This window comes from Corticium candelabrum, chromosome 7 (genome assembly GCF_963422355.1).
Source record: "Corticium candelabrum chromosome 7, ooCorCand1.1, whole genome shotgun sequence".
Taxonomy (NCBI): Eukaryota; Metazoa; Porifera; class Homoscleromorpha; order Homosclerophorida; family Plakinidae; genus Corticium; species Corticium candelabrum.
In genome coordinates, this window is record NC_085091.1 from 1,173,664 (window position 1) to 1,188,663 (window position 15,000).

The 15,000-nt window shown below is 45.3% G+C and overlaps 2 protein-coding genes across 2 annotated transcripts in view; one reads left to right on the forward strand and one right to left on the reverse strand.

The window, feature by feature from the left end:
* LOC134182396 (uncharacterized) overlaps nt 1-9,460 on the forward strand; it is a 10,164-nt gene extending 704 nt beyond the window's left edge. Inside the window, exons 1-8 of the mRNA XM_062649795.1 lie at nt 1-174; nt 232-354; nt 6,328-6,453; nt 6,514-6,639; nt 6,704-6,808; nt 6,884-6,982; nt 7,602-8,090; nt 8,334-9,460. The exon at nt 1-174 is cut by the window's left edge and continues 704 nt beyond it. Coding sequence (XP_062505779.1) covers nt 117-174; nt 232-354; nt 6,328-6,453; nt 6,514-6,639; nt 6,704-6,808; nt 6,884-6,982; nt 7,602-8,090; nt 8,334-9,142 — 1,935 coding nt within the window. The 5' untranslated portion in view covers nt 1-116 and the 3' untranslated portion in view covers nt 9,143-9,460. The remainder of the gene's footprint in view (nt 175-231; nt 355-6,327; nt 6,454-6,513; nt 6,640-6,703; nt 6,809-6,883; nt 6,983-7,601; nt 8,091-8,333) is intronic.
* A 202-nt stretch (nt 9,461-9,662) lies between these two features.
* Nucleotides 9,663-15,000, reverse strand: part of LOC134182397 (6-phosphogluconate dehydrogenase, decarboxylating-like) — a 9,670-nt gene continuing 4,332 nt past the window's right edge. The window contains exons 2-6 of the mRNA XM_062649796.1: nt 10,853-10,916; nt 10,657-10,787; nt 10,457-10,590; nt 10,236-10,335; nt 9,663-10,144 (exon numbers count right to left, since the gene is read on the reverse strand). Coding sequence (XP_062505780.1) covers nt 9,902-10,144; nt 10,236-10,335; nt 10,457-10,590; nt 10,657-10,787; nt 10,853-10,916 — 672 coding nt within the window. The 3' untranslated portion in view covers nt 9,663-9,901. The remainder of the gene's footprint in view (nt 10,145-10,235; nt 10,336-10,456; nt 10,591-10,656; nt 10,788-10,852; nt 10,917-15,000) is intronic.

Here is a 15,000-nt window from a genome sequence, read left to right on the forward strand (position 1 = left end):
GCTTTTAAAATATTGAAATCAATGACTGTTTAATAAAGTGTTGTTGTTGTGTAGCTTATGCTTATTTGTCACGTTGCCTTCTCTCTCAATGTCTAACAAAAGAAGCAGAAGATGTGATGAGAGAAGGTTATGTTTTAGCAATAAGAACGGATAACAATGGTGTGAAAGCAGAAGGTGAGTATGGTGTGTGAATTGAAATGTTGTTTGTTGTTGCTGATTGTGTTTGAGTAGCTGCTACTCTATTGGCTTATGCAATTCATCTAAATGAAGGAACAGAAGAGGAAGTGAAAAAATTGTTACAACAGGCTGATGGATGGATTCAAATGGTGGTAGAAGGACGAAACAAGGCACGTGGTAAGTTACAAGATGGAAATGAGTTTGAAGAGTTTAATGTTGACAGTAACATTGAGATTGACTCCTTACTTTCGCTGAAACTTGATTTAGCAAGACCATGCTTACCCTTTCGTCCATCTTTGAGAACTGCTCAGACCTGCTATTACGAAGGTCTGGCTAATGGACGAGGGGCGAAGTCCGAGTCACTGCGCATTCCCAAATTGCTATTTGGTTTCGTGCTGGTAGGCAGGAGGGTCTATGACCCGGACTCCATCCCCCGCACCTTGTCACGTCAGTCCCCTGAAATGGGAGCTATCGGAGAAAGTAGGGGACACAGGGAAGGGAGGGAGGGGAACAAATTTGAGCTTGTGCCGCAAAGGTGCGAAAGCCAAGACTGAGTTGGCGTGCCAACATTAAGCGCATGCGTCCTAATTGTGGTACCACTCCAGACCCAATGTGCGCGCCGGCTCACGGAGTAGAGTCAACCTCGTCTCACTACATTAAACATCATTTGACTCCTTATCTTCGCCGAAACTCGATTTAGCAAGACCATGCTTACCTTTTCGTTCGTCTTTGAGAACTGCTCAGACCTGCTATTATGAAGGTCTGGCTGATGGGCAAGGGACGGAGCCCAAGTCACTGCGCATGCCCAAATTGCCATTTGGTTCCGTGCTGGTAGGCAGGAGGGTCTTGGACCCGGACACTGACCTAACAGGGGGAATTCTCATAGAGAACGAGCCCGCGCAAGTACAGAACCACCGAAACAAGAAATTATATATACACAGTGGCATGGCAGCGGCGCCTACGAACGCAAAATACGACCTAGTCCAATAGCAAGTCAAAGAAGGCAGCGCTATTCTAACATCAGGTTACTAACTGACCTACACTGAGCTAGTTTCTAGACGTATATACAGTCTGCTTACGATACCAATTGACTGGAGACGGTAGCGAGGTCTGGCCCAGGCAAACGAATGTAGAGCTGGAAAGCATCACTCCTCCATCTGCCCAAAGTCTTTACTGTTGAGTCTGAGACTCCCTTGGCCTTCGCCGTTGTGGCCGCGCCGATGCGAAAACTGTGCCCAGTAAATCCATTGCCGTCTAGACCTTTCATGGCAAGTGCGCTGTGAACCTCGGACACCAGCTTCTGACAGGAAAGAGAAGATCTGTCAGAGTAGGTAAACAGTGCGCCCCAATCTTGGCCTCGCTGCACTAGATAGTCCAGCAATGCCGAAACCGGGCAGATGTCGTGATAAGTGTGACCCAGGAACACATCTGCACTGCGATGGAATGGGTCTGTTTTCGACTGTTTCAGGCGCAGGCGGATCATTCTAGGATTGACTCGAGAGTCAAGATTGACTTCTAAAGGAGAGAGGTGGACCGCCTCGTCAAACAAAGCACTTGAATCTACCGTAATTCCCCTGCTTGCAGAAAGCCAAAGAAGCCGGTGCAACAAGCCGTCCAAAGCATGGATGCATCTCGCCGTGACCTCCAGTTTGACCACGCTGACTTCAGCACTTTTTTAGTTGTACTGGCGTAATGGGTAGCTGTGGAAGCCGTGTTGATGATCCTTCCAGTCGTTGGATGCCGCGGGGAACGTATGACAGCTGGATTAGTGGTGCAGCAAACGGGTCGCCAAGGCCGGACTGAATGTGGAGATGGCGAACTGCTGAAAGGTAGCACTTGATAGTTTTATGACGGATTTTTTGGTCAGCTAAGGACGAGGCAAAGAGACAGAGGGTGGTGCGCTTGGTAACCGGAAAAAGGAGCCAAGGACACTTGATTGCAAAAACGTATGTAGCTAGACTGACCCGACTGGTAGATCCACTTCGTCGAAGGAGCTAAACCCGAGGAAAAGAAGCGCTGAGCAGCGATCTCCAGGTGTGAGAGTTCCAGTCGATTGCTGGTGATAAAACTGAAGCAGGGAATTCCGGAGGAACCGGCATGGAGCCGAGTTCGAGCTGTGAACACAAAGAGAACGCTTTTTTAGCGTTGTCGCGAGATAGAGCATCCACGATGGTGTTGGACTTTCCCGATATATGAATCGCCTGCCACGTAAACGAAAAATAGGCTGCTAAGTAGTGTAGCGCTCGTAGCAAGTTTGGGACACAGCTGGTACATCGCTCTATAGCGCTGCGACCACGGTAGAGTTGTCGCATTTGAATTTAACTCTCTTTCCTCGCCACTTGCTTCTCCAGACAGCTGTGACCAGAAGAAGCGGTAGAAACTCTTTCCGCAGTAGGAAGAGGGCGCCATGAGTCGTTCCACTCCCACTGTAGCCATTTGCCTGATGACACTGCGTCACACCCCATGTGCCTGATGCGTGGGAGCGAACGATGACCGATGGTACTGCGCGTCCCAGCGTCTGAAGCATCGACGAGCCGTTCCAGTCAGTCATAAAAGTGTCCCACCAGTGCAGGTCTGCTAAAGCTTCTTTGTTGAGGCGGACGCGATAATGGAGATGCTTCACACAGGACGACAGGTCAGTAAGCCTGCGTAAGAAAATGCCCCCGGTTTTACCACTGTTGCCACGTGGTGGAGAGAACCGATAATAGACAGCAACTCTCTTTTTGTGCACGACCGACGACCGAGCCACCGGCGAACCTGTGCTTGAATGTGACACAGCTTCCCAGCGGGGAGCTTGATGAGCCCATGATCCGAATCAAGTTCTAGACCCAAAAATTGTATTCTTGTTGATGGGCCTTCGAGCTTGTGCCATGCTACCGGAAAGCCCATCTCTGAGCACGTATTTAGCACTACGGCTAGGTCACGATCGCACTGCATTCTGTCAGAGCGACCAAAGAAGAGGAAATCGTCCAAGTAGTGAATACTGGAGCACACACCGCCGTTGAGCACGATCCACAACAAGGCGTCTGCCACTGCCGAAAATATCTTGGGCGCAGATATTAGACCAAACGGCAATGCACGATCTAAGTACACTTTACCCTGCCAGCGGATTCCTAGGAGGTGCCTGTCGGATGGATGAACCAGAATGTGACGGTAGCCGCTTTGGATGTCTAGTTTGGCTAGCAAGTGCCGTTACCCAGTTCAAGGATGTGCTGAGCTGCGACGTCAACGCTGGTATAAGATAGTGTACACACGTCTCAATCAATGCCCTCATTGACGCTAGCCGAGTGCGGTGACAACAAGTCGATGAGACGCCATCGATCTGGCTGGTGCGCTTTTGGAATGACTCCCAGCGGGTTAACCTGTATGCCTGTCGACTGCCACTGCATAGGGCCTGCGAGGCAACCTCCCTTACGCTCTTGATCCACGTAACTGTCGACGACCTTGATATTGGCCATAGCCGACGACATGTTACGATGCGATGGTCTGCAAGCAGCTCGAATGTGGTCAAATCCGATGTGAAAACTGTTAGCCAGACCATCCAAGATGTAGTCAAGGAAGGATACGTCCGGGTGGGTAGCAAGCTCACGAGTCCAAGAACGTATACGTAGTGCCAGCAGGGAGAACGAGAGATCCGTGTCTATCGGCACTCGAGCTTCGCGGGACGACAACTCTCCAGCATCTACAAGTCTTTCATGTAGGGGTACTTGCCGTTGAACACGTTACACGCCGCTAAGTTCTGGACGGACATGTTTCCTAGCGAGTACAATGACATGAGAGGTAGCCGCACCCAAAGACAGAAGTGCACCAGTATAGTGAACGACACAACAGATACTAACGGGTTGATAAAGATAACCGGTATACATTTACTGTTAGCTATGGCAAGCCGAGCGCGGCTTAATTCAGCAAAGAAAAACAACCAAGCAGCAGTAACCGCAGGCAACAAGCAAACCTGCAGTTCGGGCAAGTAAGACATTTCTACGCTACTTACTGGTCCAGCGTGCAGCCTCTTCACTTGTGACGGGATTCGTCGGTATGAAGATGAATCGTCTTCTCTTCTGGTGCATGATTAGATGCGTCAGGACAGGCGTCGCATCGGTGACCTGTGCGGCGGCATCGCAGACAGACGTGTCTGTATGTACAACCCGCCCGTTACAGGTACCAAAGTTGTACCTACGGCATATCGGCTGTTGAGTGGCCGAGTAGGAGCTGCCCTTGTCCGATCAAGTAGACTGGCGTTGAGTTTGGCGGGAGGTGTTGCAGTTAGCCTCTGTCGTGTCACCCGGCTTTTGATGTGGGCACAAAGCGCATGCTGCAGTGCTATGGTCTGGCTCTAGACAGTGCAAGCAGTGGCTGGCAGGCGACTGGTCCATTGCTAAATGGTAGCTGCGTTCAGGGAAGCGTGCAACTGGCCTCAGATGATGGCCGGCGAGTGGGCGGCCAGCTGCCTAAAACGCATGTCGTACAGCAGCCATCCCGTTCCGGAATGACATTGCGCTTTATGGACGACCAGTTGGAGGTACGCCATGAGGTCGAACGCACGAGACGGAGAGGCCCAAAGCACGATGGCCGCATAGATGGCAAAACACTGCACCCATGTGCCGAGCGATGGCACTTGACGTAGATGTTGGTGACCGGCCTCGTTTGCGTCGGTGATGGCAGAAGCCTGGAGTAGTCGGAATAATTCTAAGTTGTGCGGTAGAGGCTTCGCAAAGTCAGCAAACTGGTCCGACTGGATCAGTTTGACGAGTCTGGCTGGCACTGGTGGTGTACCTTCTCCCACTACCGGTGGATGAGCAGGTTTGGCCTCACCGGCGTTGACGGCTGGCCCTTGTACAGTAGGTGCAAGCGTGCCAAACAGACCTGGTGCACCATCCGGCCGGCTGATCGGAATGTTTTCTAGGTCTCCAGCTGCTGGCATTGTGCCCAATGGAGGATCTGAACCAAACACTTTGTGACTACCATGCCGTACAGTTGGTAACGTTGCAGTGACTCAGGCTGAGCCGTAACAACATGGCCTCTTGCAAGAAGCTGCAGCGGCATTAGCACCACAGCAGTGGAAGACAAAACTTGGGTATACACTGTTAAAACAAGCGGTTTTTTAAAGCAGTATCAGTGGTAAAAAAGACGGCGGTCTTCGCGATAACAAATAGAAAGACAGCGGTCATTACGTGACACGTATGCAATAAAGAGCATGCAGATGTCTTAGTAAGCCACATGGCGCGAACAACAGAGAGCTGAACGAGAATGTTAGGTGGCCTGGGTGCAAAGTCAAGGACAGCTTTGTTTAGCAAACCTGTTAGTGATACCCGTCTTAGTGCATATGCAATAACTACGGCAGATAGCAACCTCGGCAAAATATATATAGGCAATCAGTGAAGCGAAGAGCGTGCGTGATAGCTGATGTCGGTCAAGTATGCGAATTGCGCTCCCACTGGATGCGGTAAGCCACAAACAGCCTTACTGCAGTAGTTTACTTTCTGCACATGAACGCGGACCTCTTGCACAGCGACATTAGGGTGGGAATCAGCTTGAATTGCACGAGGCGAGTGGCGTTGCAGAAGTGGCGAACATAGAAAACCACTGGGCGGTTACGTGGAAGACTACCAATAGAGCTTAAACTTACTAAGAGCCATGAAAGGAAAACAAAGGCGCTGACCAGCGACTGATGCGCGCCCAAAAAATTATGGTGTTTGTCGGTCTGTGTAACAATGTATGCTACCAACCAACCACCGCACTGCGCTAACAGACTCTTGGGATAATACCTGATGCTGCACCGCTTCTGTTCAGAGTGGCGAGCTTTGCTCGAACCGCAGTCCGCGCTGTTTCCACCATCAGAGCCTTTAGTTCCTCTAGAGAAATAGACACTTGACTGCTCGCACTCGAGTCGGACGCGCTGCAAGAAGAATGTTCAGCCATTTTGGAGGGCAACAAATTTGAGCTTGTCGCAATGGCGCGAAAGCTAAGACTGAGTTGGCACGCCAACGTTAAGTGCATGCATCCTAATTCTGGTACACCCAGGCCCAACATGTGCGCCGGCTCACGGGGTGGAGTCAACCTCGTCTAACTACATTAAACACCATTAATCATTGAACTTGTCAGTGTGTTGGATGTGTGACATACATTGCTGACTTGTGTTGTGTTGTGTAGTGTTGAGTGAAATGGGAGAAGTATTGGTGATAAGGGGTGACTACAAGGGTGCCGATAGGATACTGCAGGAAGCAGCAACAATACAAAGACACATTTTACCAACCAACCATTGGGAGACTGCCTTAAGTGAGAGATTGTAAATATGAGAATTGTCTCTTAATTATGTTTATTGTTCCTTTTGTTCAGCTCTTTATCGTATGGCAGAGTGTCAAGTTAAACAAGACCAACAAATGGCTGCTTTGCCATTGTTCCATGAGTCATCAGAAATGATGAGTAAATCAATAGGTGTGGAACACCCAATAAGAGGAAGAAGTAATTCATTGTCTAGAGTCATATTTTGTTTTGTTTCAACTGTAGAATGTTTATTTGTATTCAGCTTTATTTGGTGTTGCTAAAGTCCTTTTGAGACAACAGAAGTGGCAAGAAGCAGAAACCATCCTAAAGGAAAGTGTCAATATTTTCCATCCCACAACAAGTGCAGGTGTGTTGTCACATAAAATGATTAGAAATGATAGAAAGTGGACAAAGTAGGAGTTCTATCTTATTGTGTGTATAGCAATTCGAGATCTGAACTATTGCTTACGAATGCTAAAGAAAGATCAAGAAGCAGTCGACATTTTACAACAACATCAACGAGTTGTTTCTTATCATCAAGGTATACACTCATTTACTTAGGAGTTCCTAATTATTCTTGCAGGAAATATTTGTATAAACTGTGCTGTAGTGACTTTCCTTATACTCAATGAGCAGACAATTCAAATGCAATTTGCATTAGCTAAGTCAGTTAGTGATGATGAGGTCACGTGTAGCATGTAATGTGACACTAAAGATGGGCATCATTCCTTCCTTGTTTTATGTAACCCAGTCATCCAATATGTACAACTATTATCTACTGTCACTCTGTTGTTCTTTTTAAGATATTTACTATCCACCACTGCTCTAGTTGCAAGTAAAGTTTGTTTATTTTCACTAAAATCTGACAAGCAGATGGATGTTGTATGTCATGATTAACAAGTTAAGATTCTAGATCTGTTGAACACATCAGACAGTCATTTCCATGTTGTATCATTAATGTATGTTGTTGGTTTAAACAAACTGTGAGAAGGTGACACTAAATATTTTTACCTTCATGTGATGGATTTGTTTGCTGACTGTTTGTCTATCTACATACTTGGTCTTCTGTCTTCTTACTCACTCATCTGTTTATGTGTATTATTGCTTGTTTGTGTATTATTGCTTGTTTGAGTATTAATCTTTACTATTTATTTTTGTAGTCGAGCATCAAGCAAGTGCATTTCAAGTTGATGATTTACAAAGAGAGTTGGAGCAACTCAGAGAAAGCAATCGAGCCATTCAAGCAGAGAAATATGCTTTACAGCAGCTATTGGCTGATCAGGAGGCTGTAACTCGTGCCGTGACTGATGAGAATGAACGTCAAGTGGAAGAAGTAAGGAGATTGCTGCAGCTCATGCAGGAACAAGATGAAAACAACAAACGACTACAGAACCAACTCAGCACACTGACAGATCAGTTGGATAACAAGGAGAGACGGCTGCAACAACAGGAAGGAGAAATTGATGTTTCGAGGCACGAGGTGCAAGAGGAGCACACGACTAATGAACGTCTGGCAAGAGACTTGCAACGAAGTGAAAGAGCAATGCAGGAACTGGAGAGACTTCAACATCAATATGACAGCCTTATACAGATCCATGATGACAGTTTACAAATGACTGGATTAAAGTTGGGAACAGGAGGTTATGGAGGTAACAGAAATGAGTAAATTGTTTGCTTAACTACACAGTAGAGCACCACTTATCTATCTGGACAGGATTGGGTCAAGAGGGTGTCCAGATACCCAGTATGAAGCACTTTGTTAACATGTGGCTATAATATTATTTTTCCACCACTGATTTTGTGGCCACATGATGACCAGGTGGCAGAGATGATCTGTCCAGATAATAAGTGCTCTACTGTATGTGTATGTGTGTATTGATGGTGTATTGTAGAGGTTGGTGTTGGCATGTGGAGTGGTGTAGGAGTTGCTGTCAAGACATTTCATGAAGAACCGGTTAGAGTAACTGATTTCAATATTTCATTGATTCGACGTGAAGTGTCGGTGTCCAGTCGTGTCCATCACCCCAATGTCGTATCCATCTGTGGAGCTATCGTTGAGAATGAAGTTCCTCTTCGTATCGTCATGGAGCTTTTGGAAGGATCACTGAAAGATGTGATCAACGCTGCTTTGAGAAGCAGATATCTGTCCATGAGGGAACAAGTGGATATAGCTGTGGGATGTCTGTGTGGTGTGATGTATCTTCACCAGCTGCAGCCTGCTCTTCTTCATGGAGACATTCGTTCTACCAACATTCTCATCAGCAAGACCATGCAAGCCAAAATCGGTGATCTGGGCTCTTGTCGCTTCTCTAACGAGTCACTTTCTGTTGGTCCTCTCAGTCCACAATACATTGCACCAGAACGAGTTGTGGAAGGTCGTGCAGCGGCCCCAAGCAACACAACAGAAGCCGACATGTACAGCTTGGGAGTCACGTTTGTTGAGTTATTCACAGGAGTTGCTACAGAGAGGAAATTACGTGAGAGGCAGTTTCGAGCTGTTCCTTATGTTCCACTGCAGGACATTTGCTATGCTATGGCAGAAGAGAATCCACGTGATCGCATTTCTGCAGCAGCAGCTCTCATGCAAGTGAATGCAGTGAAGCAGAATGATGAGTACACTTCCTGTCCTCCCAAAAGGATGGTGAAAGGCAAGAAATACAAAGAAGACAAAGTGACACTCGTAGAGATGCCGTGGATGTGACTTAGGAGCAGATAATTGTGATGTATTTGTTTGTCTGTTTGTCTCAATTCGTCCAACTTTGCTGCTTGTTATAAATGCCATAGATGATGTTGCATGTGTGTAGTCTGCTGTGCAATATGAGTTGACATTGAACTTTTTGATAGTCTAGCAGTCAGTCTCACAGTTTTTACAGTTTGTGTTGATGTGAACTACAGCAAAACGTTTGACTCTAAATTAAGCTTTTTATAGACATTTAAATGTTGTTTGTCAGTTGTGTATGTCAGTGCTGCAGCTAAATGTCAGTCTATTGTAATAAAAATGATAGAACTTGCCTATTCACCTTGAATGCTTGTCTGTTTGTATGTAAATTCTGATGGATAATAGGCAAGACACACAACTTGTGATTAGAAACCATTGAGAAATTGTGATTATGCTGACAGTAGCATCAGTTTTTAGCCATGTGTCTGTCTATGTGTCTGTCTATGTGTCTGTCTAATAATCAAGATATTCATCCATGTCTAGCAACCTACAAACCCAGCATGTCAATCAGTAATGATTATTAATATCAAACTTAAAATCAATGAGAACAAGGAGAACAACTTGCTTGTACTGCACCTAATTCATCAGAACAAGCAATACAACTGTTGGGAGTAAATGATATCAGACAGACATCCATTTGAGCTAAAATGACAGCAACATACAATCTCATGCTGTCAAGATCACAATAGCATCACTGCAACTGAAACACAAATGTTGATATCAATGGCTACACTTGACCAATCAGGCAGTGTAAGTGGACGACGAGACAGAACCACCGTGGCCGGTCCAGTTGGTGTGGATGAATTGACCGGGTTTGGAGAGCAGCTCATACGTGTGAGCACCAAAGTAATCTCTCTGTGCCTGGATGAGATTAGCTGGCAAGCTGCCTGATCTGTAGCCATCGTAAAAGGCGAGAGCAGTGCTGAAGCATGGAGTGGGGATACCAAGAGTGACAGCCATTGCACAGACTTTACGCCATGATGCCTGCAAGTAAGACAAAGGTCAGCAAAGAATGAAAGATAGACATACAGACAGACACACAGACCAACAGACAGAAACGAATTATGTATGTGACCTGGCTGCGATGAATAGCATCTTTGAAGAAGTCATCTAACAAAAGATTAGTGAGACCAGGATTCTTGTCAAATGCTTCCTTGATGTTGCCAAGGAATACACTACACAACAAACACCGACTCACCTCTCAAATAGAAACAAACTCACAAACATGCAAACAAGACCAACAGACAGACAGACAGACAAATAACAAACAAACAAACTGACAGACAGAAGACCGACCTTCTAATGATGCAGCCACCTCTCCACATGAGAGCAATTGATCCATAGTTGAGTGTCCAATTGTATTCCTTTGCCGCTTCTCTCAGCAGCATGAAGCCCTGGGCATACGAGATAATCTTGGATGCATACAGAGCCTAATCACACCAACACACATCACAATCAATGGGCAATGAGATCCTCCACGACTTCTCACTGTCTACCTGTCTGATGTGCTCCAGCATTTCCTTTTTGTCACCTTCATATTTGGTCGTACTCGGCCCTTTCAAGCTCTTGCTAGCTGTTACTGTCTCGTCTTTCAAAGAGGAAAGGCAACGTGCAAACACGGACTCACCTACAGTAGACAATGTGAGTTAGTGCACACATTATGAAATGTTGTTTTCCTGTTGTTTGTCTGACCGATCAGTGTGACAGGAATGCCCAAGCCAAGTGAAGGGATGGCTGTCCATTTGCCTGTTCCTTTCTGCAATAGAAATGTTACATGTATTATTGTTTGACAAATAAATAGCTTAGCATCAAAACAACAAACAAGCAAACACACACAAACAAAGAAACAAACAAATAGTCATACAGACACACAAACAGCAGGCAAATACTATGGGGGCTCGAGAGGATGCGAACAAACTGACCCACTTCAATCGGAGGTCCGCTCTTACCTCAATCTGTCTATGACCAACCATGCATGCAATATTTACACCATGCAGACATAGGGGCTGTAACTGCTAAAGTGCTGGCCTGCATGGGTCCCACATTCCAGATGCATGTCAGAGCCGAGGGAACAGCTACGATGCGGGTTCTCAATTAATTGTCTGGGACTTGTGTGTAACAGTGTGTTTTTCACACAAACAATTATGTTTGTTATACGGTGGTAGATAATACTAAAATTGATTTTGGTGATTCCTGCTACTAATGTGGTTAGCGAGATCACAAGACGTGTCAAGTCTAGTCTCTTGCACAGCCCCTCTCAACGAGTGCGCAAGGAGCTGCTCTGTGCAAGAGACTATGACACAGGAGATCTAGAGGCTCAATCATGTAATGGGTTTGCACGTGCACAAGCATAAACTGAAAAACTACAGTAATGAACGACTGAGGCTATTTGGCAAGTTACTAATTTTATGATATTACAAAGAGCTGAGGTATCATGAGCGTGCGGTAGCTGTTGCATACAATGACCACGCCTACTTAACGTGCGCTACGTGGACTATGTAACTAGATCAATATAAGCAGATTTAAACTCCAAGACTATTTGGCATGTAACATGCAGTGTTTATCAGTATTACATTTATACTATGCATATTTACCAATTTCTTCCTAAACAAATGGCAATTAATAAATAGATTCATTAGAATAGAACATGTTGAACTGACTAGGAAGTCCATTAGAGCATTAAAACCCAACCCATGAAATGCGCCAGTGATGCCCCTGAACGGACATACAAACAGTCACACACAGACAGACAGACAAACAGACCGACAGACAGACTGACAAATGAACAAATGGATGAACAGTAGAGTGAAATATAACTAACGGTTGGTCATCAGTCATTGACCGACCAACTGATGTTCACGACCTACTACTATTTTGCTTTGATTGGACATACCTACATGACTGGTCAAGGTGTAATAGTTATTGCATGGATGGTACTGGTAGGGAATCAATGAGCGACCCATAAGTCCAGAAAACTGACTGAAGCAGCTAGGCAAGATCTAAGAGTTGATGACCTCCAAATACGTGAGTGCAAAATGAAGTTTTAGAGCAATATCATATTTATTGCCACAAACATCGTTTATTGCACTAGCTGCAGTCGAATAGGACAAACAGTGGGATGGCCAAATGCCAGTAACCAAGTTGTTTGTTGAACAACAACATGCTCTTGATTAGCTTGCTCGTCTCTTGATCAGTTCATGTCATTACTTTACAGGCCTTGCTTTAACTAAAATTTAATAAAATTTTAGTTACAATGAATTGCAACAACCAAGACAACCGTGCAACAAACAACAGCAAACAAGCCAATTTTATGTTTTTATTTTGATAGCAAATAAATACAGAAATCAAATAAGAATGAATGCCCAAAATTTAAAATGTTGGGTCAACCTCTTTTGCTAGAGCACGATGTCCGACCATAAATTTGCCTTTTATTTCACTCTGCAGCAAGGTGGCACAACTCGAGACCCAGAGACTGAGTACAGTACCAAAAATTTATTAAAACAATTTGACAAACACATGATACAATATGCCACCTGCCTTTAGACGTTTACTACCACAACAATGAAAACATCCGCGATAGCTTCACACGACGACCCTGTACGTCCTACAAGGTTGTCTGTTGCTGCACTGCTGCTCCAGCAAGATGCTATTGTGAATTGTTGCAGGGTTAGACAGTTGTTTGACTTGAGAAAGGGGGATTACTATAGGTTGCTGTTTGTGTTGGCCATTCCTATGGGAAGGACACATACAAATACTGTATATAGATTAGTGTAAGGATTAGTCTAGAGGCTGTTGAGTGAATACAGTTTTGTGTCGAGTAGATTGCCACTCGCTAATCAAGAACCCAATGCTACATGGTATCAAGAGTGGAATTTGAACCCACGCCCACATACATGGACCAGAACTTCCACCACCATGTGCTGCAATGATACACTCAGCCGTCATCTTCCGTAGTGCTGTATATATAGACTCTGATCTTCCTTGCAGCCTTGTATAGGCAGACCACTGATAGTGTAATTCCCATTCTGGTGGGACCCGGAGTCCAGTCTGACAATGGCATTATTCAAAGACTGGACACAGGAAAGCAACACATTAAATTTTAATTTCACTGTTAACTTGGAGTCTTCAGGAGATAAAGGATCCGTGGATGGAGCCAAGTCTGGCTCCGTTGCCCTGGTAACAAACCCATAAAATGTTTCATGCATCTGATTGGCTGTTTGTCCAGTGTCTTTGGTTGCCACGTACGATATAAAGGAAATACTGCTGATTGGGCCACATAAACAAGGCATGACACATTCCTACAGCACCACAGACAAAGTCAGCCACATAGTCTGCAAACCAAGGTCAGTTCAGTGCTCTACGTTTAGAGTACGCTACTTGCCAAGTCTTGTGACTTTTATGTCATGTTTTTTAGGGCTCAGCTGAAATTAGAGTTATTTTGAGATTGAGGTCATCTAAATCGTAAACAAGAATGTTTTGTGCCTATTTCTTCAGTAACTGTGCTTTAGACTCGGAAATCTCTACAACTGCCAAAGGAACGTGGCCTGAAACAATAACATGGCCTATGACAGTTGGGCTGCAACAGTAGCTAGAACCATGCAGACAGACAAACAAGCAGACAGGCAGACAGACAGACAAACACACAAACAAATTACCATATTTGCCCATAATAACGCCATGGGCGTATAGAAAAGAAACCTTTTAACGGATGTATACTAGGGCATGGACGTTATTTTGGTCCCAGGCGTATATTACATGAACGCAATGCTGTCGTTTGGCCAGTCATCATTTAGACACTCGAAGACAGAAATACCACAAATGCTTGCAATTATCCGTTTGCAAGATCAAAGCTACTGGTATCCGTACACCATCAGCATAAATGGAGAAACTAACCACACATGCAAACCAGAGTCGATCGTTGCCCTGAAGCCCGTCAACAGCATCAGTATCAGTAATTGCACCAAAGAAATGAGTCTAGTGGTAAACACTTTCACTCAACACATACACTATGTAGCTCTTCAAATGCACACTGATGGAGACGGATGTTCCGCGGACACCATATTGTTTATTCTGTGCATACTTGTGTGGGCGTATACTTGGGCATGGGCGTTTTTCGGTCTGAAAGTTCTGACCAGAGCCATTCTGACCTGCTGCACTTAGACGTATAGATGGGCATGGGTGTTATTTCGGTATGGGTGTTATTATGGGTGAATACGGTATAAAATATGATAGACAAACAAACAGACAGGTGAGATGCATACAAGCAGCATTATTACAATCACAACAGCTCACCACATGCCAAAGCCAACAGCATTCTAGAAATATCGCCCGTCTTCGTCGCCTCATACAAAATCTAACACACACAACAAACAACAACCATCACCACACACATCATCATCCTTCAACACAATAACATCAACCTGTGAACTATTTCCCAAACCACCAGCATGTGTATGCAACTCAACAGACAACTGTCTCAATCTACTCTCCTCCTTCTCCGTTCCCATCATCGTCAACAGCTTCTTCTTTGCAGACAACTTCTTCAACTTGTGAATAATTCTCTTTCGTCTCGACTTCGTCGGCTTCAGCACCGTTTCCGTATCACTAATGCTGCCCACCTCACCTTCGTCCTTCGATATGTTCAACTTGTCCAGTGATTATACTCGTTTCAATTTTGAAATCGTCCAGCGGCGACGACCAACCTGTGAGACAGGCTGACTGTAGGTCTTCCGATGAATTTCTGGACTGATCCTGTCTGAATCAGATGTAGCTTCAGACAACACTATTGAATCCATCGTCACTTCTCGTTTGTCAGTAGCAACCGGGAAAGGATCCTCGTC